This window comes from Uranotaenia lowii, chromosome 1 (assembly GCF_029784155.1).
Source record: "Uranotaenia lowii strain MFRU-FL chromosome 1, ASM2978415v1, whole genome shotgun sequence".
Classification (NCBI taxonomy): Eukaryota; Metazoa; Arthropoda; class Insecta; order Diptera; family Culicidae; genus Uranotaenia; species Uranotaenia lowii.
In genome coordinates, this window is record NC_073691.1 from 29,879,407 (window position 1) to 29,905,056 (window position 25,650).

Genomic DNA, 25,650 nt, shown 5'->3' on the forward strand with positions numbered 1-25,650 from the left:
CGAAATATGCAAACCGAAAACAAATTTGGTTTGGTTAATATGTAACCGGAACCTTCGGAATGTGTTGTATCTCATTTTAAATTTAAACTCAGAACTGAATTTCTATCAACATGTGAGAAAAAATTAAAAAAAAACTGTAGCAGAATTCCTAACCTGGGATTACCGAGAATTTGGCGTCCTGTACAAATGTTTATGTTCCTTCCGCTTAAAAAGATCATAGGAAGTAATAAAATATGGATAAATGAAATTTGTTTGAAAATTTTAATTCTCAATAAAACTTCCCTTTTAATATACTGCGAACACTCAAGTCAAAAATGTTGTAGTTCAGATTATTTTAAAATATGAAATTGGCAGAATATTTTTATATTTTTCGACATCCGTTTTTGACCATCCACATGTGTATCTAATTTAACTCGTGCATTCATAAATTGTTTGATTGAAAAATTTTTTTCGCTAGGTCTCCTATTCTATTTTACCTGGAATTTGACTCTTTCCTTAAGCTTGAAATTCAAGGAATTCTGCTTAAATTCCGGAGCCACATTATCATTTGTAAGCCACTTAAAGAGTATTTTCTTCAATCGAAAAATATTAACACCGCTAGAACGTTCTCTAAGAACGCTTAACTGAAAACAGATTGTTCAGGTAATGATTTTCCTGTTTACTCGGACTTTCCCGGATATTTGACCCAAAAATTATAAAAGAAAAGTTCGGTCTGGGCCGGTTGCCGGATTTTGTAGAAAAAAGCCTTGGTTTCGCACAGATTGATTCACGTTTTCTACTGAAATTGAACAAAAAAAAATTTAATTAAATTAATCTATTTTAATTTTTATTTTTGTGTCTAAAATCGTTTTTTTTAGCAAGTTTTAGCTTAATAATTGTTAACAATTTTTCGGAAGCCTCAAAAACGATTAAAAATCTGCTGATGAGTTTTGATTTTCACAAATATGTTTTGAAGTATTTTTTATAATATTTTTAAACTGTGCCCTAGAGATGGGTCTTGACTCAAACATTCAGTCCCTGAAATTTCATCTAAGTTGGATTCATTTTTTATAATTTTTACAAAACAGTTCCGTGGTTTTGACAAAGTTTGCCAAGATTTAGAGTACATAACTTTGAAGTCCATTGCTCGGATTTTGCCAGTTTTTAGATAAAATAGCCGGAAATGTCTGGAAAATATCCTTGCAACCTTAAAAGTTAAAGCCCGGTTTACTGTTCAAGTAAAAATTAACGTGGAAAAATCTGATTTTATCAAAAATTCAAAAACGCGAAACAACTAGCATGTTTCATATGGTGAAATCAATGGGAAATGGTTTAAAGATTAAATTTCACCAGGACTTGTTCATTACAACCTTCTAGGACCGTTTATATTTCAATTCCCCCGGTTTTCAACCGCTTTCATTATGGTGGAAGAATAAGAATAAAATCAACTCTATGATATTTTTAGAAACGACTCCGGCTGGGAATTCATCTTTCAACTATTCCGCATCGATTCCACTATGTTCAAAACCTAGATAAGTCGCGTTGTTGAGTTATTGACGAAATAAGGTTTTTCACGTTCGTGTTAACGTGAAGTGTAAATAGTGGAACAGGTTGAGCACCACTGACTTTCTGTGTGTGCTACACGGCTAACTCTTACCACAACACAAATACGCAAAACATAAATGTTGTAGCTTGGAAGGCACAGGTGTATAACAGCTTTTTTTTCCTAGTATCACAGTCGTATCCGGTAAACTGGCAACCCTGGCTGGTTGCACTGCTTTAACGGGCGTACCGCAGCTGCCCGGAGCACCTTCAACGACTTCCGGCTCGATCCGGATGGCTCTTACCACGTCTGCACTTTACTTTCGTAAAAACGGGACTCTCAAAACCAAAATGGTGAAAATCGAGTCCCGAAAAGCAATCTTCAGAGCAACGGCTCAGTTCGCAAAAACAATTCCAGATCCCAAACAACGGCCGTATAGCAAAACAAACGTTGGTTCGTTGTTTCTCAAGAATTTCTGCAGCACTAATTCTTCACTCACCCACTGTTTTTCTTTACTTTCCTGTTTGTGCGTGTTTGATATTCCACACTCTCAATAATAAACACTGAATTTTGGCTCGAATTAACCCAATCACTCCCCACTCAAAATTAAACAAACAAAAATACTCTTAATTATAACGCTACAATGGGCCTTTAGTACTTAGCGAGTTATTAAATCTTGTTTTTTGTACACTTTAAAAAAAGGATTTTTTTTTCTCAAAAAAGCCACAAAAAATACATTATATTGGAATGATTTTCTGTGTTAAACCAATGAATTGAAATTGAAACTAAATTTAGGTTTTTCCAGTATAAGCCAGTAGAATAATTTTTACAGCCTTATCGATGTATGTCATGATCTTTAAGTTTGAATATTTCTAGTTTTGAAAATCATAGAAGGATAAAAGAAGATAAGAAAAAATGACAGGAGAAAATGATCAAGGAGGGATTTTATTAGAATCGTTTTCGCCAAGCACTGGCCAATTATTTTGAAGAGGTTGAATCGGAGAGGGTTGAGTTTACCCCAAATGATTTCTCAGAAAAAAGCCATTTTGAAAAAAAAGCGGGACTGCGCGACATTTTCTAAAAAAGCGGAACGGATGACAGCCCTACATTAGAATGACCCTTCAAAGGAGAGTCCCCTAATTTTTTGTGAAAAAGTCGTATTTTCATCGTAAAATGAATATCTAACTGCAACAAAATAGTAAAATAAGCGATTTAGCCTCATTTATTACCATTTTCGTCAAATTTAAACAAATATTGTTATATTAAACAACAAAAAAGATCATTTTCCTTGGAAATATATTTCAACCATGTTTATAACAGTGATTGACGGAATACTTTATCACCAACGACTAAATCTAACAACCAAAATATATACAAGGCATTGAAATCCTTCCAAGTTATTTTTCAATCTGAACTTCTGACTTGTTGCATCAAAAACCGGCAACACTGTGAAAGACGACAAGCACACTTCATAGGAAAAGCGCGACAGCGAAAAATGTGTTACCAAAATTACGAGGATCGGTTAATTTTTAAATTATCTCCTACCAACAACTGGCGCTGAACGATGATACTTCAGCTTTAAAAACGGGCAAATAAATATGAGCTAATTTGGATGAACCAGTAGCATCCTTCCATCGATGGACCAAAATCAGCTGGACGTTCGTTCGGAACGTCCAATTGCCTCTACTTACTGCAGTTAGACAAAATGTGTAGAGATCTGAACCGAAAGCTTTTCATTAGCCCTGGAATCAGATTTTCAATTTCCAACTGGTTTCCTAAACTAAATTGAGGCCTTTTAATTCCCTCGGCCAGCCAACCGGTCCGATTGTGGCCATCCCCAAATTGCCGGAATAGAACGGTGGTCCTTTCAGGAAAAGACACCCAAGTCCTTTTCCTATTGCAGGGAATAGTTGGTGCAGCAAAATCTGTCCTGATTCGTCCTCTAGTTGCAGGACATTCGAAGGACACGATTTATAATTGTAATCGAAAATTATATTTCTAACTCAGGCTCGGAATCGGACCTTTCGGAATGGAACTGAGAGAGAGAGAGAGAAGTTCGTTTTCTAAAATGCAGATGCACTTTTACGGGAAGAATATGCCGGATTCGGATGCAATCAGATTCCTGTGTTTCACAATGACTCCCCCGTATCCCTATAGAACCAAATACTAGGACAGGATTCAAAAATGGTCCAGAGAATGATGCCATGTCCGCTTTTGCCGAGGCCAATAATAATATGTTGTCGGCAACCGGTCCGGGTCCTGGGTCTAGGTTAAAATGTCATCATCAGGAGCCAGTCGTTTCGCAAAAAAGTGCGGAGTTGGGGAATGTGCGTACATGCAACACATATCCAGCAGAAGTAACATCATTGCCGACAACCATCAACACCGGAGTCCGGTCAACCCACAGGACAGGATGCTGCTGGACAAGGGCGATTATCCGATTTTATCCTCTATTTAAAATTAAACAGGAAACCCCTTTTCAAGCCGGGTTGATGGCTTGAGGCTCGGTATCGTGCTAGTTAATAGGAACTGACGTGCCTAGCACGTTGGATGGTTCAGTCTGGAAAGATTTTGTTCTTCAATTTTGAATTTTAAGCCTTGTACTTTATTTTGAACGAATTTCATCAGAATCTCAAACTGTTTGTTATTCTAATCATTTGCCTTATGAGTATATTTAAACGGAGGACTATTTTTGTTTCGATTATAGTCGTTTTAACATCTTTATGTCATTCAAGACTTATTTGTTGCAGTTGGCGGACAACCATTGAAAAACTTATCCGGTACAACTGTGATCGATGTTTACTCTTGGGCTTGAACTCACGGACATCAGCTCAGGAAGCAACTGACTAGCCAACTGAGCTATATCACAAGCCTCTTAAACGGAGGACACTTCTATGTAATGTATAAGAATTGTATTTACTCACTCTTGAAATCTATCCTCGAATCAACTATATAGGAAAGAGAGGGGACTTGATCCCTGAGGTTACATGATTCCTAAGCTATTTCTAGAAACAAGAATGTCTAACAAAGAACAAATGTTCTAGCAAAATTAGCCAAAAAAAATTATGGTACACGAACTTTAACAAATTTATTTTTTGAATGAATGATTTATGGTCGAAAGAATATTTCCAACATGGTTTTTTTTGTAAAAATAAAATTAATTTTGTTAATGCATCAAGCACCGATGATTTTAAGCTTACTTAAGTACCGTAATCCGGGGTAAGATTGATCACTTTTTTCAATATTTTTCGATTATTTTTTCTTTAAAGGGGAATGTGGCATGTTTCATATTTTTAAAACCAGTACTGGACTCCTTTGAACGTAAAACATGGTTGCAGAAATTTATTAAATTACTTCAAATTTTATTTAAAAATCGATTTCGTATCTGTTTAGAGTTTGATGCTTTGCGGTATCTGCTAAACAAATGCAAATGTCACACCAGACAAATTTCCATGAACATGATTTTTTTCAAATCTCTTCTAGGAATGATTGTGTTGCTTTTCATGATCAACAGCTGCCTTTTATGTAAAAAAGAAAAAAGTTCAAAGACCAAATACACCAAGGTTCTTACGCGGTTTGATTTAGCTCAGTTTTTCTAAAACGGATTTTTTTTTCAAATTAGTACGATCCTTCTAAATGGATTCTTTTCACGAATCACGAATTTTCTGAGCGGAAATATTCCGAGACCTATACGTTAAAGACGGATTTTATACCACGTTTATAAAATCTTAGTGATTTGACCAATTAGAAATTCAATCTAGGAAAGTGATGTACCTACTTGAACTTTTAAATGACTCCATCTTTATATTACTCCTTTAAATAAATTGAATTGTAATAGCTGTAATAGAGAAAAAAAAGGATCTCGTGCAATGTTTTGCACTCCAAGTTATCCGTTCAAAGGTTGATTGAAAAGCGGTTAGCGTGTATTTATCAACTCCAACAGATTTTACTCTGATTTGACAGGTCGCACGAATGTCGTAGTCACGAGTGCGCAGTCCAATCTAGTACGCTGCGTATAATATTATTATTTTGTACCTATATTTATATTTATACCGAATCCACGAGAAGCAGGCCATGACGGGATGGCAGCGCACGTGTTTTTATTTCTCTTTGTCGGTGAAAATTGCATTTTTCAATATTGATGGAGAATAAATCGTTGAAACCCGTGAAATTATAAGTGATAAGTGATTGCCATTGAGCTCATCGTGAGGCGCCATGGTCTAGGACAGATGAGCTGTTCGTAGAATTTTGTGGCAACAACAACATGGTGATCGGTGGATCTCTCTTCCCCCATCGACCAGCACATAAGGTCACTTGGCTATCCCGAGATGGCCCAACAGAAAATCAAATTGACCACATCTGCATCAGTCGAAAATGGAGAAGGAGCCTTTTTGATGTCCGCAACAAACGAAGCGCAGACATTGCATCTGACCATCACCTCGTCCTTGGCGAGATACGACTGAGAGTTGAGCGTGTCTAACGGCGCGAGGAGAAAGTCGGGTGTCGATACGACGTCCGCCGGTTGGAGAATCCAGAGGTGAAAAGGGCATACGTTGAACAGCTAGAATCCCGAGCCTCGGAGTTGCCGACAGACGGAACAGTCGAGGAACAGTGGTGTGGAATCAAGAATGCCTTTATCACAACGAGCCGTAGTACTCTCGGTAAAGTTTGTGGAAGAAGAAGTGAATGGATGTCGGATGAAACCTGGAGGATGGTCGATGATCGGAGAAAGGCGAAAGTCGGAATTGAGCAGGCATGTACCGGATCAGCCAAAGCAGCCGTCCGCATACGATATGCGGAGGTGGAAAAGACAGGTCAACGAGCTTGTAGACGAGACAAGAGAGCCTGGTCAAACTCTCTAGAACCGAAGAGGGAGAAAGAGCCGCCGCCAATGGAGATATCTGATTACTTTATGACATTTCTCGCCGTCTTATTGGTGCAAGGACTAATGCTAGAATGCCGCTAAAGGACCTGATCAGTTCTTGACCTATCAAACAGATCAGCTCAACCTACGGACAGAGCACTTCGTACAACTCCTCCGAGTCACGAATAGCGATGGCCAACAAAACCCGCAGCTCGAAGCACCAACTGAAAGTGGCATTAATGGCGTCAATTCGAAAGGGCCCTCGTTGCCTGGAATATTTAGAAGCAGCAATCAAAGGTATGAAATCCAACAAAGTACCTGGGATCGATTGCATTCCGGCTGAAATACTGAAAGCCGACTCTGCCTTGTCAGCACAAATGTTGCACCGTCTTTTCGCTGACATTTGAGATACTGCAACATTCCCGGCCAACTGGATTCAGGGTATCCTCGTAAAGGTCTCGAAAAAGGAGAACTGGCAGAGTGCGGTAACTGGCGAGGCATAACGTTGATCTGTACAACCCTTGAAATACTCTGCAAAGTGATCCTGAACAAGATCCAGGAGAAAATTGACGCTACCCTACGACGACAACGAGCTGGATTCCGATCTGAACGATCATGTGTGGACCACATCACAACGCTACGAATAACTCTGGAACAAATCAACAAATTCCAGAACTCTCTTTTGTTGGTGTTCGTTGATTTTGAGAAGAGAAGTCCCATAGACACTAGTCCATCTCATCGAAGCACAGTACGAGGCATTTTCGAGCAAGGTCTTGCACGACGGTGTCTTGTCCGAACCAATCCCGGTAACTGCTGGAGTGAGACAAGGATGTATCTTTTCACCGCTACTTTTTTCAATCGTAATGGATGAGATTCTGGCTGGATCGATCGACTGTGCACCGAACCGAGGATTGCCGTGGAATCCTTCAACAATGGAGCAACTGAACGGCCTTGACGATATTGTTTTGCTCTCCCAAACACAACCGGATCTGCAGAGCAAACTCGACGACCTCATCGAAAGCTCCAAGGCAGCAGGTCTGAAGGTCAATATCGTAAAGACCAAGTCGATGGAGATCAACAAGTGGAGATGGATTGGGCACACGCTACGAAAAGATGCTAACGAGATGTGCAGAGAGGCGCTTGAATGGAATCCTAATGGGCATCGAAGAAGAAGCAGGCCCAGAAACTCGTGGCGAAGCCTAGCCGCCTAAATATGAACTGTCGACGAAAGTCTTTACTGGGACCAAGTGAAGGCGCTGGCTCCAAATCGCCGGAGTAAGTAAGTAAGTAAGTAAGTAAGTAAGTAAGTAAGTAAGTAAGTAAGTAAGTAAGTAAGTAAGTAAGTAAGTAAGTAAGTAAGTAAGTAAGTAAGTAAGTAAGTAAGTAAGTAAGTAAGTAAGTAAGTAAATAAGTAAGTAAGTAAGTGAGAAAGTAAGTAAGTGAGCAAGTAAGTAAGTAAGTAAGTAAGTAAGTAAGTAAGTAAGTAAGTAAGTGAGAAAGTAAGTAAGTAAGTAAGTAAGTAAGTAAGTAAGTTAGTAAGTTAGTAAGTAAGTTGTGAAATATATGATTTCAGGAAGTATTTTGGAATTGGATTAAAAGCTTTGCCAATTATTCATTTTTTTTAATTTTTGAATCCCGTCTTATTTTTTGCAAGGCTTTACCAACCACAAACCATTTTACAGGTTTTGGCAAGAAATCGCAAATAATCACTTATTAATTGGTATAAGTGGTAAATTTATTGATATAGTGTTATGTTGTTTTTTGATGAGTGGATATTTTCCCTATAAAGTTTTACTTCAAACAACTTTATAGAGATTTAATCGTGCGATATTTTTATCAGAATGCTTAAAGCGAAGAACGTTTCGAATGATTTTGTATGTAAAATTTATAACGCAAAGGAAATTTCGAAATTTTTAACCGTGTATTTGTAATAGGGAATTCCCATCGGCCTCGTCTACATCAACAAAACGTCATGGTTTCTTACAGAACAAATTAGCATTCAATAGCTGAGTCTCACTCAATCAAATCTGCAATTACTCAATTCTTCTACATATTTGAAAGCCAGCTGACACTCGTCGATTGACCGACGTATTCTAATGTTCAACCTCCTTAGAAAGAATCCGGAAACGCGTGAATCAAGAAACAACACTGATCACTCTTTCTTCGCCAAAGATGGGACGCTTCAGACTTGTTATATGTTCACACTAGTCATTTAGAGATAACACACCACGGTTTCGATTATGTTGCGATTTGCATAATTTGGGATCACCTTTGGCGTTTTTGGGATATTTATTTTGCCGCCAATAAGGTGATCAAAATTTGCCGCCTTATACCACCTACGAATATCTATTCTTTTTTTCTTCAGAAAAGCCGCCAAAAATTAAAACCCGATTAGCGGAACGATCAAGGGGAAAAACGCTAATCTGAGGTTTGTTTCTTTCGATGTTGAATTCCTGTCTTTTTCGGAAGTAAGATACCATCTCCTGGGGTCTCCTGAATCGATCAATTAAGACCACACAAACAGCTCGTTGCTAATGACTATTTGTTTCAACATTTTTCATTCACAGATTATAGCAACGTGACCGACTGGCCAAATGGGTTGAATTCCTCCTCGTCGTCGGCTTATGTGAGCAACTATTCGCCGCTGCAGACGACTCCTCCCTCCTACGGTGGTTACGATCCCTGTCCGATGGCGGAACATCCCAACTATAATCTTCCTTCAGGTACTTCTACTTTTTTTTAAATATTTCGACTTAGTTAAAAGAGTAAAAATAGGAAAAATCTTACATTTTTCTGGATCTAACCTACCACTAATAATTTCATTCTCCAGTACTTCCAGATACGGCCCAAACGTACCAGGACTACTACAGCCTCCCACCAGCTGCAGCCAGTGCCACCCCGCACCAAGCCGCCATGACCCACGGGTACGTGTCCGCCAAAGGGACGACTGCAGATCTGGACGCTTCCTACAGCCCATACAGCCAGTGGGCCGCAAACGGATACGGAACCTACCAGTACAACACGGCCTGTCCACCTCCATTGCCTCCACCCCCGCAAGCTCAGTACCCTTCGACAGCTCCGGCCATGGTCCTGTGTCCCCAGATGTTCAGCACCGTCAACCAGAACCAGATCCACGTGCACCTCCACGGAACCGGAAGTGAAAAGCTGGAACAGTACCTTGGCTCCGAAAATGGGTTCACCATCAATTCGATCTCGGCTGCCGGTGGCGGAGGAGCGTTGCGGGGGTCCTCAATTACTTCCGGTTCCGGCTCCGCAGGGGTGGAAATCGGAATTGGAACCCACGATAGTGCCCTTTCCTTGGGTCACGAAACACAACATCATGGAGCCGATCATCATGGATCAGATCACCATCAACAGCAGCAACAGGATCCGGATGTGCGGGAAGAATCCGGTGTCAGTGGGGATCCTAGCAGTGTGTGGCGGCCTTACTGATGCTACGAGTTCTGAGGAGCCTGGTCCTTGGTTCTAGACTGAGTTAAATTTTTAAGCTTTACTTTTGCTAAGCGCAGAATAGGAGATTGTTAAATGTTAAAGTATCAATTAAACGCGACAAATGTGTTTTCTTCTTGAATTGAAACCAAAAGCTCAAATTTGTTTACCCATTTTGGATATCGTACTAGACTTAATTTAGTTTAATTTATTGGATTTTTTTGTCAAATACAAGAAACCCGATTTGTTAGATAAATTCTTTGGTGTAATCTCTAAAACGTACAGATTATAAAACAAACTAGCTTAAGATATGGTAACGTACAACTTTTCTTCGGTGTAGAAATTGTAACCCGGAAGCTCCGTAGTGAATTACTGATGTAAAAATTGATCGATGTGTTTACACATCTACATACATAGATAAATGTTCAATGGAATAAATGATTACTTATTTGTACAAATGATACTCTTATGTGGTTTTCATTTTGGGGTCAATTTCAACAACTGAGATAGGTTTCGAATTGGTTTTAATGCCAGAGCATTGTTTCGAAGTGTACTCAGAAACCCTAATACTCTTTTAAAAAATGAAGTAAATTGAAAGAAAGTACCTTAACTTTAAAATAATTGAAAAATTGGGTGAAATTTTAAAATTGCTGTCTATAAAATTTTCGTACAACTATGATGCATATCGAATGATGGGAGGGGTGAAAACGTCGAAATGTATGCAACTGAACATCAAGTTACCGAACTGAAAACTTTCTATCCAATCAACATGTAAAGATGCAACTTCATGAATAAAAGAGGGGTTTGAATTTTCTAATAAACCATTGAGCTATCTGGTTCAGAATAAATTAAATGTTTAAAGCAGATTTCAGGTGGAAAATGAAAATGTGGGATCCATCTACAAAAACTATACGGAGGCGGAATAACAGGGGTAAACATTCAGTTTCCTCATTATAGATCACTCAATAAGGATTCAAATTGTAATGTTTTTTTTACATATTTGTTCATTGAGACATATTTAAAATGAAGACAATCATAAAATTTATCTTTTATCAATGGAATTAGATTCATATTTAGTAAATAAATTCTCAAAGTTATATTTTGTAAAGTTAATGTTTTCAATTTCAGGTTTGAAAACTTATGAAATTTTCATCAGTGTTTTCTTATGAAGGGATTTATTTTCTTTGTTTTTAGACGAGACTTAACTTGTGTTTGAGTTGTTGATTTTTGTAATTCGAACACCTAAAATTTAATATTTCGTTTTTGACACGTTTTCTGGTTTCTTCAAATGCATTTTTTAACCATAAAGTTTTCTGTTTTAAGACATTTGAATCTATAACTTAAATTTCTCGATAAACTAAAAATAAAAAAAAAATCATAAAACAACAATTTTTTTAATTTGAAATTCTTAAAACTGAGAATAATTAATTTAAGATTATAAGTTTTTATCAAAATCTTTTAATTTTTCATTTCGGTTACAGAATTTGGGAACATTATTACACTTTGAATTGAATGATGAATATTTAAAATTACATTCAATATTTTTAATGATTATAAAACCATTTTTTTTAAACTCAATTTGATTAAATTTGTCAATCTGAATTATTTCACGCTCAAATCTGTACTGTACATGATTGTTCATGGTCGTCCTATATTTAATTTTTGTTTCTAAGTGTTGATACCAGTAAAATGTTTTTAGTTTGAACTTAATTTGAAATTTTTTAAACTGATTTTTCTCTTTGGCCATGGGAACACATTTTAATTGTGACCGCGGCTAATTAATAATTTTTGAATTTTGAGACTCGCGTTTTAAAGTTTTCAGCATCATATTGAAAATTTATTTTTATTTTGTTTTTGAATAATTCAAATATAATTCTAAATTAATCGTTTTATTTTTTCTTCTCAGATATTCCAATTTGCAGCCATTAATATCATATTCATACTTTTGAATTTGAAATTTTTGTTTGTTTTGCTATTTCTAAATTCCTAAAAACAATTCAAAATTGAAAATCTTATAAATATACAGAATTCTGAATTTAAAATTTTGAATAATAATTCTATTTGTATAAAGTGATTGATATGAAAAATTGATTTATTAATCTTTTGCGCATTACTTCGAAATTTCAAATAGGTATAATCAAAAAGATATCTTAAGACATAATTCTATAGGATTTTTTAACGCGATCATTGATATAGCTTAAAAAAACTTGACATTTGAAATTTATCGGTCCAATTCACCAACTTGCAATTTGTATTGGAGTAACTAATCGAATTGTTATTTTTTTAACTCTTGTTTAACTTGAGTTTTGAATTGGAATCTTATGTTCATTGATTATGAATAAAACTCAGTGTCCGGCACAAAAACGCTTATCCGCTAATCGCTAATTAGTCCGCTAACTTTCGGTTAGCGAATTTATTTTCTCGCTTAATTTTCCTTCAGCTAGCGGATAAAAAAGTTCCGCTAATTTTTAGTTCCGCTAACTGAAGAACGCTACCTCTTTGAAGTGTTAATTTGGCCAAGATAATAAATTCGGCATTATTCAGATTAAAATTTTTGAATCCGATGAGGTATTTAAATTTTCCTTATAGATTGATTTCAGAAGCTAGTCGATCTCGATTTTGACTGGAATCATAGGAAAACGCGTCTTTTTGAATTGTCTTCACTTGAATTCAAATCATAAGCCTTCTTTAAATATAAAAGAGATGAAAAAGTTGTGAAAAATTGAAATTTCCAGAACAAAAAAAGTCAATAAATCAATCAATCTTTTGAGTATTAATGTCAAAAAATATGAAAAACTATTTCGGACAAAACAAAACATCTACCTAAAGAGAATATTTGCATTAACTGATGTAAAAAAAAGAAAAACAGGTGAATAATTTGAAAATTTTGATTCAAATGTTTTTTCTTTTACATTCCACCAAATACGCAAAAAAAACTAAAATTGGACAACTGATATGGACAGTAATATTACAAAATAAGTTCGAAAACTGCCCCTAAAACTGGACAGAAATATTTCAAAATAAGTTCGAAAACTGCCCCTAAAACTGGACAGAAATATTTCAAAATAAGTTCGAAAACTGCCCCTTTAGATATCCTTGAACAACTTTTCTAGTCAATATTAATATTAAAAAAAGGCTGCAAAATTTGTGTTTTGCGTATCTTTTTCAAAACTGTCTACTATCGATGAGCGATTAGCGCTTTATTAAAGATCGATAACTTTTACGCCACATTTAGCGGTTTTTATTAACGATCGCTAACTTTGACCGAGTTAGCGATCTAATTAGTGCTGCTAACTTTTCAGTTAGCGATGCCGAACACTGATAAAACTTGTAAATGAATTTGAATTAGCTATTTCTTGATTTCGAGGTGTGAAGCAAGTTTCTGGCAACCAAACAGATGCTATTCAATATGCTGACCAATGCTAGCTTTTTAAAAACGAATTATGTCAATTAACTTTTACAGGATATCTTCATTAATCTTACCAAAATAATGAAAAAATATCCTATTGAATGAAAATTGAAAATTTATAGCAAAAGACTGAAGAAATCAAGTCAATTAAAATTATTTATTAAAATATCTTTCTGACGATAGCTCCATCGTTTGCAAAACTTTGTTTTGAAAGGTTATTTTAATTTATTACTCAATTTATCAAATGTCTCCATGTAACTACATGGAGCTTTGGACTGTACATAGATGTTTTCTTCCAGCCCACTTTAAATATATATTTAAATTTCAATTCGTAAAGTTACTAAAAAATTTAAATTTTAATACATTTCCATATGATATATGACATATGATTTTCGATTGAAAAAATCAAAAGGATTAAGAATTTTGTAACATCCGGAAACTAAAAAATACTTACAATGACTTAACGTTCGATTCACGCTTTTATGCCAACTACCCAGAAATAAACGCCTAAAGTTATGCTTGAAATGTGTATATCAGTTCAGTGAGACATAAAACGACGGTTGATAGGAAGCTGAAATAAATTCCAATAAATATGTGTACCTACCTACTAGAAACTTTTCTATTTGAGAGGACTATAATGGTATTCGAAAGATATTTTGAAAATGTTGATGTGTTTTTGTAAAGAAACAAACAGGAAGTTTATGAAGTGACAATGTTTTCCTAGGTAGTCATTCAATCTGAGGTTAAAAAAACATTTAAAATTAAACTCGAGTTTGTAAAAATTGGAAAAAGCTAATTAAACCTTCTTTTACACATTAAACTTGTCGAAGTTTTCGTTTTGTTTGATATTATTTAATCATAATTTTCTAAAAGAATGAATTATAAAATAAATAATGTTACGTTTAGTCTTGAAAACGTTCTTACTTTCAAATGATATTTTTTTTCAAGCTTTTCATCAGCAATTTGCATTTTCATTATGTTTCCAAAAATGAAATTTCAAAAACATTTAAAGATGTATCAAAACTATGAATTATCTTCACTTTACATAGATTTGAACCCTAAAGAAAATTGTCAAACTAAGACGCAATAAATAACTTTTGAATCAGTAGCATATAATAAAATAAAAATAAACTGATTTATACTGTGGAGCCTACGTTATAAAATTTTTAAAATGCTGTTGACATTGAAGATCCAAAACATAAATACACTGGTAAAATTTCAATTAATTAATCGATATAAAGACTTGTTAATACTGAACTATTCAGATGATGAATAGCTTAATTTTACACTTTTAAGCAAAGGTTTTTTTTATCAATTTGACATTAAATTCCATATATAATAAACTACCTGATTTAACCTGGCCTTGCTCGGGTTACCATAAAATATAGATCAAAATGAGTCGTTTGACTTTTTACAGTTTTGGAAGCCTTGTATTCATCATTGCAATAAATTAAGCCATGTAAGCTTTGAAAGTTTTGTTAGTCTTTTTAAAATTTTAATTGGGATTATTACTGTGTCAATCGTTTTCATATTATTGAAAGAAATAATATGAAGTCAGGCGCGGCCCAAGAGCTAACTCTTTTCAGGGAGTGATTTCACAAATTTTCAAAAATTGATAAAAAAAAATCTTAAATATCTAGTGAAAAACTGTTCATTTGGAAAGAGCACCACCTAATTGATCTCATTGAACCAAATCAAAATAACCAAATTGATCTCATTGAACCAAATCAAAATAAGAGAAGATTTTCAGAAAAATTAATTATTTAGTCAAAAATTATTTTCAAAATATTTGTGATGTTCTAAAGTTTTTTCCAGAAAACTGTTTAAAATTCATTGAATGAACTTTTACCTTTTTCAAAAGTTGTCTTAATAAAAAGAGGTGATAGAAAAAAAACATTTTGAATCAGCGTCCCATAATTTTCCGAAATTCACTTTTATATCCTTTGAGTCTCGAAAAAAAATCTGAGTTTTGTTGCCTGGTGTAAATTAAAAATCAAAAAATGAAGCATCCTTTATTTTGACTGAGTTGGGAGTGCTGAATCAAAAAAAAAAAAAAATACATTATTTCAGCTCTTGATTCAGAGATATTTTTTTAAACGAACACAAACACATACAGTATCTCAATGAAACTTGACGTTTCCTCGAAGAGATTCTTTTTTTTTTTTACTCTAAGCAGCGTACATCTTTCGAGGATATGATGGCTAGCATCTTACAAATGCTAAAACCACCAACCCACCGAAAGTATACTATGTATGCTGTGACCGGGATTCGATCTCATGCCCGCTGGCTTAGAGGACTTGAAGGCTATCCTCTACACCACAGGCTGCGGCTAAATGAAACGATCAATTAGATTCAAGGTTAACTTTTGAAATGGGTTAAAACTCATACATAAATTTGCGCAAATTTTTGAAAAAAAAAACTATTAAATGTTACCAAGGTATGGAAAATAAAGGTTTTCAATAAAATCCAATCAATGGTCACCTTTTTTGATGACTGCGAGTAATTATGAATTGTGAGAAAAATTAACATGAGTTTTCATTTTAAATTTTTCAGTTCTACGAAAATCCAGGAATTTTAATGAAATTTCAAGGAAATTTGAAACCGAAAATAAGATTTCCTATTTCATAAATTCATGCACAGATAAACAGAATCAACAAAATTTATGAAATAAACTTTCGAAAAAACTTACTGTTAAATGGCTTGAATTATAATCAGAAAATAAAAATGATTACAATAATCCAGCTCTGAATGGTTGTTAAAATTAAACATTCATTTTATCAAATGCCACGAAAAAAAACTGATTGCCGTAACTAAAGTTTACATTCCTGAGGTTTGAACTTGAAATGATCTCCTTAAGCTAGCTGCTATAAATTTCAGTTAATTTAAAAAAAAAGTTGAAATTTGAATTAAAATTTAAATTTCGTCGCTTCCGAATACTTAAAAGGCAATGCGGTCACGCTCAACTCCACGTGAACTACCCAAAAGTAAACGCCTAAAGTTATGCTCAGAATTTGTATAACAGTTTAGTTATATGGTTATATGGTTATAATCGACGGTTGATCGGAAGTTGAATCAAGTCCCTTAAAAAAATATCTCTGCCCAATTATTGAAAACATACAATATAACAGTAAACTTAATGCTATGTAAAATTTATCAAAATAAATACAGGTACAATATTTTCTCATAAGAGCAACATGTACCTATTCGAGTAAATGTGAAAACGTGTAAATCAATTTTAAACTTTTTTAATCAAACTTTACAAAATTGCTCGCTTACATTACAAATATTTTTAATTGTAAATAAACACTAAGTACCTTAGCTAAGTCAAATCAAACTTAAAGGTATGGTAATCAAATAAAAAAAAACTCTGAAAGAATCATCAAAAATATCTCAAAATCGATCATTTTTTCAATTATAGGTACCCCTTTGGCTATGAAGTTTTCAAATTGAAAATAAATAAATTGAAATGAAATAATTGAAAAAAGACTAAGTGTTAAAGTATCAGTTAGTCGAAGAGAAGTTTTTTTAAAATTATAATATAAAATAAAATAAAAAAAATATACCTAATAAAATGAAAAGTTTTGGAAATTAAACTTTTTTGCAAAGATTTTTACCAATATAACCCATTTTTCTCTACCAGATAGTTAGTTTTAGATCAATGTTGTGAACAACGATTACACTAGCTTACAGCAGTTTTGAACTTTGTAGACTGAAGGTCATTTTAAATATGAAAAAGGGGGCTGAATCCGAAAATGATATTGAAAAAAACTTTGTAGAACAGTTTTTGAGTTAAGCTCCAAATATGAAATTCGGAAAAATTTAAACAGTAACTTGTAGATTAAAATATCTCAGACTGCATAAAAGTAATTCGAAATCCATTTTTGCATATTAAAGGTGAACAAATCTTCTATCGATCATCCAAAAACTATTTTTGCGTATGATCAACAGTATTGTTGATATTAATGACTTTATGATAGAAAAAATTATGAAAAACGTTTTTTTTTGAGAAAATTTTGTTTCAGCGAAAGTTAAAGACTCGATGAAAACATTAAACAAAATCTATTGCCCTTAAATGGCAATTCAAAACTAAGATTTCAAGTGGTTTTTTTTTTTCAAAATGGGTTGAAAATTGAAGAAGTTATGGCTCCTTTACCATAACAGTAATTTTTGCATTTTTTAATAATTTAACGAACCACAGTACACTTATCACAGTATAGGAAGAATTAAACATGGTAAATCTCACTCGCTCCAAGTCAAAATTATTTATTAGCTTACCAAAAGGTCACATGCCAAATTTCAGAAAGATCTGACCATAGGGAGGGGTTTCTTGAGTCTCAAACGTGAATAGGATTTTAAGGTATTTTGCCCGGGAGGAACAAAAAATACTGGTTTTCCATCAATAACTTTTTTTCACTTGCCGATTGTTTTTATGGTTCATTTTCTTAAAGCCTACATTGAGACAAATATTTCACTCGAAGACTGTAACACGGTTGGAAGCGAAATAAAAAAGTTATAGTTGTTTGGATGATCGATAGAAAATATATTCACCATTAATATGCAAAAAAGGGATTTCAAATTACTGTTATGTAGTCCGAGATATTTGAATATAAGTACAATTACTTTTTTTTATTTTTCCGAATTTTCACATTTGGAGAATAGCTCAAAAACTGTTCTACTGCGATTTTTTTTAAATTTCATTTTCCGATTCCGCGCCCACATTTCAGATTAAGAATATTGGTCGGTTAAAAAAGTTCACGATTTTTCTTTGATTTTGTAAACTAGTGTTAGAATCTAAACTCTTTTCCATAAAATATTATTAAGTTCGAGCCCAAGAGTAAACATCGAACACAGTTGTACCGGATAAGTTTTTCAATAACGATCCGCCAACTGTAACGTTGATAAAGTCGCGAATGCCATAAAGATGGTAAAACGACTATAACCGAAACAAAAAATAAAATAAAATAAAATATTATTGATAGCAAAAGTGAAAACAAAAATAACCTTCTACGTCAGTTATTTTCTCTCTTTTGGGATATTTAAATGCGTGATATGTTTGAGTTATGCATTCATTCATAGAAACTCTGACCCTACTATAAAATTTGATTTTCAAACCTACGAAGCATCTGCTATTGCCAAATTGTACAAACCAGATAGACTTTCTTTACGATAAAAAAAAAATTCACACAAAACAATTTAAACTATAATTTTATTTTATTTTCAATGAAATCTACAACAAAGTCGTTCACGGTTCTAAGCCTACGTAGCAATTATTGACTAGGATTTTTGGTTCCAATTTGTTGTTGACTGATGTTTGATTTTTCATTTTGCAGTTTTAAAAAAAAGTAATATTTAAGTCAGTCAACGAGAAAATCTAAACACATGATATTCGCAGTTGTTCGATGACAACTCACGAACCCTTTTCTTACTGCGAAGCTGCAGCACAATTACACTGCCTTTCCTATCACAGGCACGATACTCTACATGTCACATTTGGAAATGGAAATTATTAACAAAACGAACTAAAGTGTAAGTTCAAGTTCAGGAGAAACTTTCTAAATGTAAGAAACAAACTTATTCTACGATAAAAGTCTTCGTTGATCCTGTGTAAGGGTAGACGCCACCCAAAATGTACCGATAGTAACCAAAGTGCCGGATCCGATAGGTTCCCTTCTTAACGTCCTGTCCAATTTCCCATGTGAACTCGGTATCGCTCAGCCCTAGGATTGTCGATTGCCGTTCCCATTTGAATCTGTTTTTAAATTGATAAAAAAAAGTTAGTTTTTTTTATAGTTGAATAAATTGATTAAGAAAGTACTTAGTTTCCCAATTGGCATCGGTGGCAATCACTGTCCAATTGCCGTCGACCTGTTTCTGTTCCACCGTAAAGTAGGTCTTGTCGTGCATCAGATTGTTTCGAGGGTTTCCACTGACGAAGGTCGCATGAACCCGGTCACCCCTCTCATAGGTATTCAGTGGCTCTACTTTAACCGATCCGAAGTCCTTGCCAATCGGATGACCATCGAAGATGACCCCGGTCATCAGCGAGATTTGTTTGTCGTCCTGATATGGTGGAGACGGGCCAGAGTCTAGAGGTTGGTTCTTGACAGCAGCCTCGATCATTCTTTTGTACTGATCAATGTAGATCGTTAGGGTATGAGGTCCGTAGAGGGTCGATGCACCCTCGTAACGTTGAATTTCGTATTCTTCCGGGGTGGTTATGTAGCTTGTGTACATGTTCGAGAGACCAGCGACGACGACCTGAAGTTCCTTTCCTCCGGCAGCTACCGAAGCTCGAGATATTTCGTTCCTTAGCCTTCGACCGGACATAGTTGTGAACTCTCCGGGAACAGCAGCGATGGCGAAGTCCCCGATAAGAAGGATTTGTGTCGGAACGATCTTCGGTTGCCAATCGTAGGGGAACTTCGCCCTACCGGTTGCCAACAGGATTGGCTTAGGAGCTTGACACTCTTTGTCATCGGCAGTCGGTTCAGCTAGCAGATCCCTGACCGCATTCCATAGAGCATTATCCGTGACTGTACCCTGCTGGAAGTCGAACGCTCCAGGGCCATCGGTAGTTCCAGCCGCAAAGCTGTATCCCATTGCCGGTAAACAACCTCGAACTAGTTCACCGGTTCTTGTTTTCGGGTTAAAGTAGTTGACCTCGGCTCGGGTCATATCCACAAACTGATGCACGAAGTTCACCGGTCCGGTGACTTCACGGCCTCCGGCCTTGTTCAAGAGAGTCTAAAAAAGAAAAGATTTTAAGTTAACATGGTGCTCGAAGACTCAATTTATTGGAAACCTACCGCAGCAGCTCCATACAACCTCGTAGCGATGATCTTGGTACTCTCGTACATATCTCGTCCGGGTCCGGAAGCAAAACAAGCCCCAGCACCCGCCGGACAGGACGAAGTCAACAGATCACACGGTAGCCCAGTCTTCTCACACTTCGGTCCCATTATGTTCGGCGAAACATCCCCCAGATTACTGGAAGCAAACACTCCCACAAACTCACCCTTCCCCACCAAGCTACCCTTGTTACGTTCCTGTTCCAGCAAAACCGAAGCATAACCAACGTTATCACTCGACACAAACCTGTTGGTATTGTTCATGGACGTCGGATGGACTGCGTACCAATTGATCGCTCCGAAAACTTCGTTCCTCTTGTTCACTACCCTCAGTTGAACAAGTTTCCTATCCACATTGTCATTGTACTGGGTCCTCTCTTCAGCCGGATTATTATCATAAGCACTCGGACTCCTGTTGATGCTTGCCTCCAAAACGTCAATCTCCGATACGTAGACCTTTGCATCCACCATGCTGTTGTGCGCTCTAATGATACTCTGAGCAATTCCCCGAACCAGAGCATTAAACGTCTCCGAGACGAATCCCAACGAGGTCATGTCGTACAGCAAGTACATCAAGAACCCTCCAGGGGTAGAATGCGTATGCGATCCACTAATAGCAACATTGTCCAGTGTATAAGTATCTCCGTATTTCTTCTGCAGCACCGCAATGACATCCCGCTTCACTGCGTGACCCATCATGCCGGCGTCGACGCTTACAAATACAGCCCGTTTGCCACCCTCCTCGAAGATGAAACTCCGCGCGAACTGGCGCAGGTGGATGCCGTACCCTCGCTGAGATAGCTGGGCGTAACCCATCTGTGAAAAGGGTAACAGAAATTAGTGAAGGAATTCTTTTCAACTTTGGAGTGTATTCATGAAGTGACGCATGGATGGAAATGGATAACATTTTCAGTGAGGCTACTTAGTAATGTAATGTGTCCAAGCACATAATTTGGTGACAATCTGTCAAGTGGTTTTAAAGATATCGCCCAGTACTGAAGTTAATTTATAAAATTTTTTGGGCAGGATCGAGAAAAATCCAGGAAAATCCCAGTGGGTTAGAGTCTTCAGCTGGATATCAACTAGGTATTCGACCAAAATTTACAAAGACAATCGTTCAAGAAGTCCTAGAAGTACGTTCACATGTTACTCCAAACTAGTTTGGGAGTGTATAGTTGCACTAAGAAACCTGGCCATAAGGAACAGAGCATCTTTATTCTGGGTACCAGGCCACTGCGGTATCCTAGGGAACGAAGAAGCAGACCAACTAGCTAGGGAAGGATCTCGAGGACTGTTGATTGGACCTGAACCTTTCTGCGGAGTATCGAGAAGTGCCTTGACTATGGAGCTCAAGAACTGGGAAAGCACCACTATTGTTTCCAACTGGAAAACAGCGGAGGGAGCAACTCAGGCAAAAAGATTCATTGAACCAAGCGCACGACTCTCAAAAAACATGTTGAACTTAAGTAAGCACGAATTAATTATCTACACAGGTCTCTCGACCGGACATTGTCCAACAAAACAGCATCTCAAAAGGATAAACATAATTCTGAACGATGACTGTCGGTTCTGCGGGTTCGAAAAAGACTTCCATGCAACTTCTGCGCCCTCCTAAATAGGAGAAAGCGTGTACTTGGGGCAAAGTTAATAAGCGCACAAGACATATGGTTGCATATCAGTCCTAAGAAGGTTATATCATACATCTTTGATATCATACCCGATTGGGATAAAATGCTTAGTCAGCAATCAACTGTCACTCCAATCAATAGTGCAGATGAACCTGACAGCATATAGTAACGCGGGGTAAACACCACAATAGATCAACTACTGGTCGCAGTGGGCTCTCCCCTACAGGAAAAAAAAGAAGTCCTAGAGGATGCAATAGTGTGCTATAATTTGAATAAACGTGAAGATGATTGATTCCATGAAACTAAGGATGTGAGAGGTTTTTTCAAATTTAATCCGAAAATATCAATAGATACAAAAAAAATGAATTTTTCTGACTGGTCCGTCTAGTTGACTAATAAACAGGCTTGACTTTATTTCTACAACGCAAAAAAGCTGCCCACCGATAAAATAAACAAAATACGGTGGTCAAATCGTGAGCAAAATATTTGGATGGCTAGAAGAGAGATATTTTTAGAAATTGAAAAATTTGATGTCTAGTACTTGAGGAGGCTAACGATCTTTGGAAACTGCAAATCACTCAGTGTTTCATAACGACTGACACGAAGAATGGATAAATATACAGAAACACTGCCTAAAATTTTGTGACTGTTTTTCCTGAAAAGCACTTCAATAGGTCCCAAGAAGTTTATATAATGTTTTAGTTGGATCTGGAATCTTGCCATTACGCAACAACTGTGTTGAAGTGATAACAAGTCGATTATGTTGTTTTGTGCCGAAGGAGAAAAATCGGCTAAATTTGTTATAACTTCGACCAAATAAATTGGTTAATGTTAATTTGAAGGTCAAGCTTCAGGAAACAGAGAACGTAATAAAAAATAGCCTTGATTTTATTAAAGGGTGGTTCATAGTATGTTTTAAAGACGGCACCCGTGTGGCAAAATTAAAGTCGAAAATCTTCTTTATTAGACGCTATCTCAAAAACAAATAATAAGAACATCACCAAAATTTGAGGTAGTTTCACTTAAATTTTCATCAATTTCCATTCATGAATTCAAAAGTAATTCACAAAACAAAAGATTGCAGTTTTTCCGTAGTGTGCACTCTTTTTTTTTTGTTTTGTAGATTGATTCTTAAGTTCATGTTACAAGTTGCATTTACGAATTTTCATTTCAAAATATCTAAATTGTGATGTTTTTCAATATTTTTTTTTACAAATATTGAAAATGGGATGTTGTAGTCTTTCATCCACTTCAAAATCTAATCTTTAGACCTTCATACTTCAAATTACTGAATTATTGATATAAGGCTGATATATCCACTTAACCATGTGTTAAATTACCAGCTGGGGAAGCTGATCAATATGTAAAGCAAATTTCCTTCGAACAGTCACCAAACTATACATTAGAGTGTCCATCCCGAGATTTCTCGGAAATTCGGGAATTCCCAATTCCCGGGAATCATAGTCCAGTTCCCGGAATTCCCGACATATATGAAATGATTTCCCTGGAAAAGCCTGATAGCCTCCGGAACCATACTTATTGTTTTTTTTGAAAATGAAGTCATACAAAACTCATTGAGAATATGCAAATTTCAGTAGCAGTAGAAATTTTGCAGTAATTTGGTGCATTTTTTTGTTCGAATAGATAAATTTCAAAAGATTATATGTATTCCCATGTAGTTTCCATTGTACGAAAAACAATAACCCTTCGAAAAATATATGAAAAATCGCGCAGCACGTAGGCAGATTGTGTTTTATCGAAAGTAACATATCAGCTCTTGTTTCCCTCTGGCTTTGAAAGCCAAACAAATAAAAAGATAATGATTTTTACTTACCAATAATTGTATGAATGAGTTCTTCATTTGACCTGTTCAGGTTATATTATAGTTCATTCGATTGTTTTTAATTTATCATTGTTGAAAACAGTTTGATTTATTTGATAAAGAAAAAGTTAAACAAACATTACGAAGAGTACATTTTGAACAAATTTTTGGCTTGTATGCAGGCAAGGTTCGATAAGCTACATATATTTCAATCGAAGTGCGTATATTTTACAAGTGAATTCCCGGAAAATAGGCCGCCAGATTTGCCGATTCCCGGGATAAAAAAAATGGCCTGAAAATGGACACTCTACTATCCATACCAAAAATTAAACTTTAAACAAAAGATATAAGTTTCAACTTAAGCGAAATTAGGAGATTTGATAAAGTTGAAAAATGGAGAAAGGACTTTCAAAAAAAATGACCGTGTGTTGAATAAAAAAGAAACAACTCATGTTCCGCTATAATTCAGCTCGGAAAGATAAGGTTGCCAGATTGCCTGATTTCTTCCGGGTTTGCGCGGATATTCAATGCAAAATTTGGGAACAATCCTGACCGGCCCCAAAAAAACAAATTGTGTTGTAAATTTTATGCCTCCAAAGTGAAATTGATTGAGCAAGAGATAATCAAGAAAGGGTTTTTGGAAGCGAAAAATACAATTTAAAATATGTCGATGAATTTTGATGAAATTTGTTTTCATTTTTTTTCGTTCAGTAATTTCTGGGTTTTGACAAAATTCACCCGCGGATATTGCCGGACTATTGGTCCCCAACTTTGATATTAAATGCCCAGATTTTGTCAGGTTTTTAAATAAAATAGCCCGGATTTGTCCGGCCGGATACGCGCTAAAAAAATTTATGCAATCATAAATATGGAGTATAATGTTATTTGCCAACGCATGTTCGTATGCTAATGATTATTATGTATTTTTGTTATGTAATTAAAAATTGAAAAGAGAATAGACATTTTCCATGAGATATGAACGAGTCACTCAAAAGCAAACTTATTGGAAAATATGGCTGGTAGAAAATCAGTGCTCACAAAAAAATAGCTAGAAAAAAATGCCAAAACGTTCATATGCCAATATTGCAAAAAAAGATTTATCCTAAACATTCTGAACAACACCATTTTTATTTGATTTTTTTAATTGGTAAATCTGGAAATAACTTTTAGGATTTTGAAATTCATTTCAAGAAAAGGATTTTAAAAGTTTGCATCTTACAACCAGAATTCATTAAGAAGGGTTGTGTTCATCAGCTTCACATTTTCCTCTTTTACTTTATCCATTGTAATTTTTTCGCTATAATTTGTTATTCTATCTTTAAATTTTATCGGTGATTGAACTGCCATTAATAATTACAATAAAACTTAAAAAGCACCAGTGATGATCTCCCGATCAGGAGGGAAAAACTTAAATATATCAAGATGAGATATTTTGATACTTATTTTTTCCTATCTGAATCAGTTATTATTTAGTGCTCGTGGAATGTTAAAATATCTCAAATGATATAAAAAAAATCTATGCGATCATAGCTAAATTATATGAATTTTAGATATGCTCCTTTCAAGATTATATCTCATTCAGATAGCATAGTTTGATATTGGACAGAACAAAACCTATCAAAATCATAACTTATCAAGATATGAGTGCTTCGAGAAAAATTTATAGTGAAATGTCAATACACCACCATGTGGCTCAAACCTTACATTAACGAGTTTCGCTCAACAGATTCATATAATTGAATCAAATTTTTGGGAAACCAAAAATGGGGCATGGTTTTATCAAATAATGTGGTTTTTTGACCTTCCACTAGAAAATTTTCTCGAAGCACTCATATCTTGATAAGTTATAATTTTGATATAATTTGTTCTGTCCAATATCAAACTATGCTATCTGAACGAGATATAATCTTGAAAGGAGCATATCTAAAATTGATTTAATTTAGCTATGACCGCAGAAATTTTTTGATATAATTTGAGATATTTTAACATCCTACGAGTACTGAATAGTAACTCATTTAGATAGGAACAAATTAGTATCAAAATATCTCATCTTGATATAATTTAGTTTTTCCCTCCTGATCGGGACTTCTTAAAAACGAAAATTGGT

General features: G+C 35.4%; 2 protein-coding genes across 3 annotated transcripts in view; one reads left to right on the plus strand and one right to left on the minus strand.

Moving 5' to 3' along the window:
- The window catches only part of LOC129738553 (protein lozenge), a 119,856-nt gene extending 109,597 nt beyond the window's left edge, over positions 1-10,259 (plus strand). Inside the window, exons 6-7 of the mRNA XM_055729771.1 lie at positions 8,954-9,109; positions 9,217-10,259. Of these exons, the coding sequence (XP_055585746.1) occupies positions 8,954-9,109; positions 9,217-9,839 (779 nt within the window). The 3' untranslated portion in view covers positions 9,840-10,259. The remainder of the gene's footprint in view (positions 1-8,953; positions 9,110-9,216) is intronic.
- An 8,178-nt stretch (positions 10,260-18,437) lies between these two features.
- Positions 18,438-25,650, minus strand: part of LOC129738982 (neutral ceramidase) — an 80,137-nt gene continuing 72,924 nt past the window's right edge. For both annotated transcript variants that reach the window (XM_055730333.1, XM_055730334.1), the window contains exons 3-5: positions 20,052-20,909; positions 19,061-19,989; positions 18,438-18,994 (exon numbers count right to left, since the gene is read on the minus strand). In XM_055730333.1, coding sequence (XP_055586308.1) covers positions 18,817-18,994; positions 19,061-19,989; positions 20,052-20,909 — 1,965 coding nt within the window. In that variant the 3' untranslated portion in view covers positions 18,438-18,816. The remainder of the gene's footprint in view (positions 18,995-19,060; positions 19,990-20,051; positions 20,910-25,650) is intronic.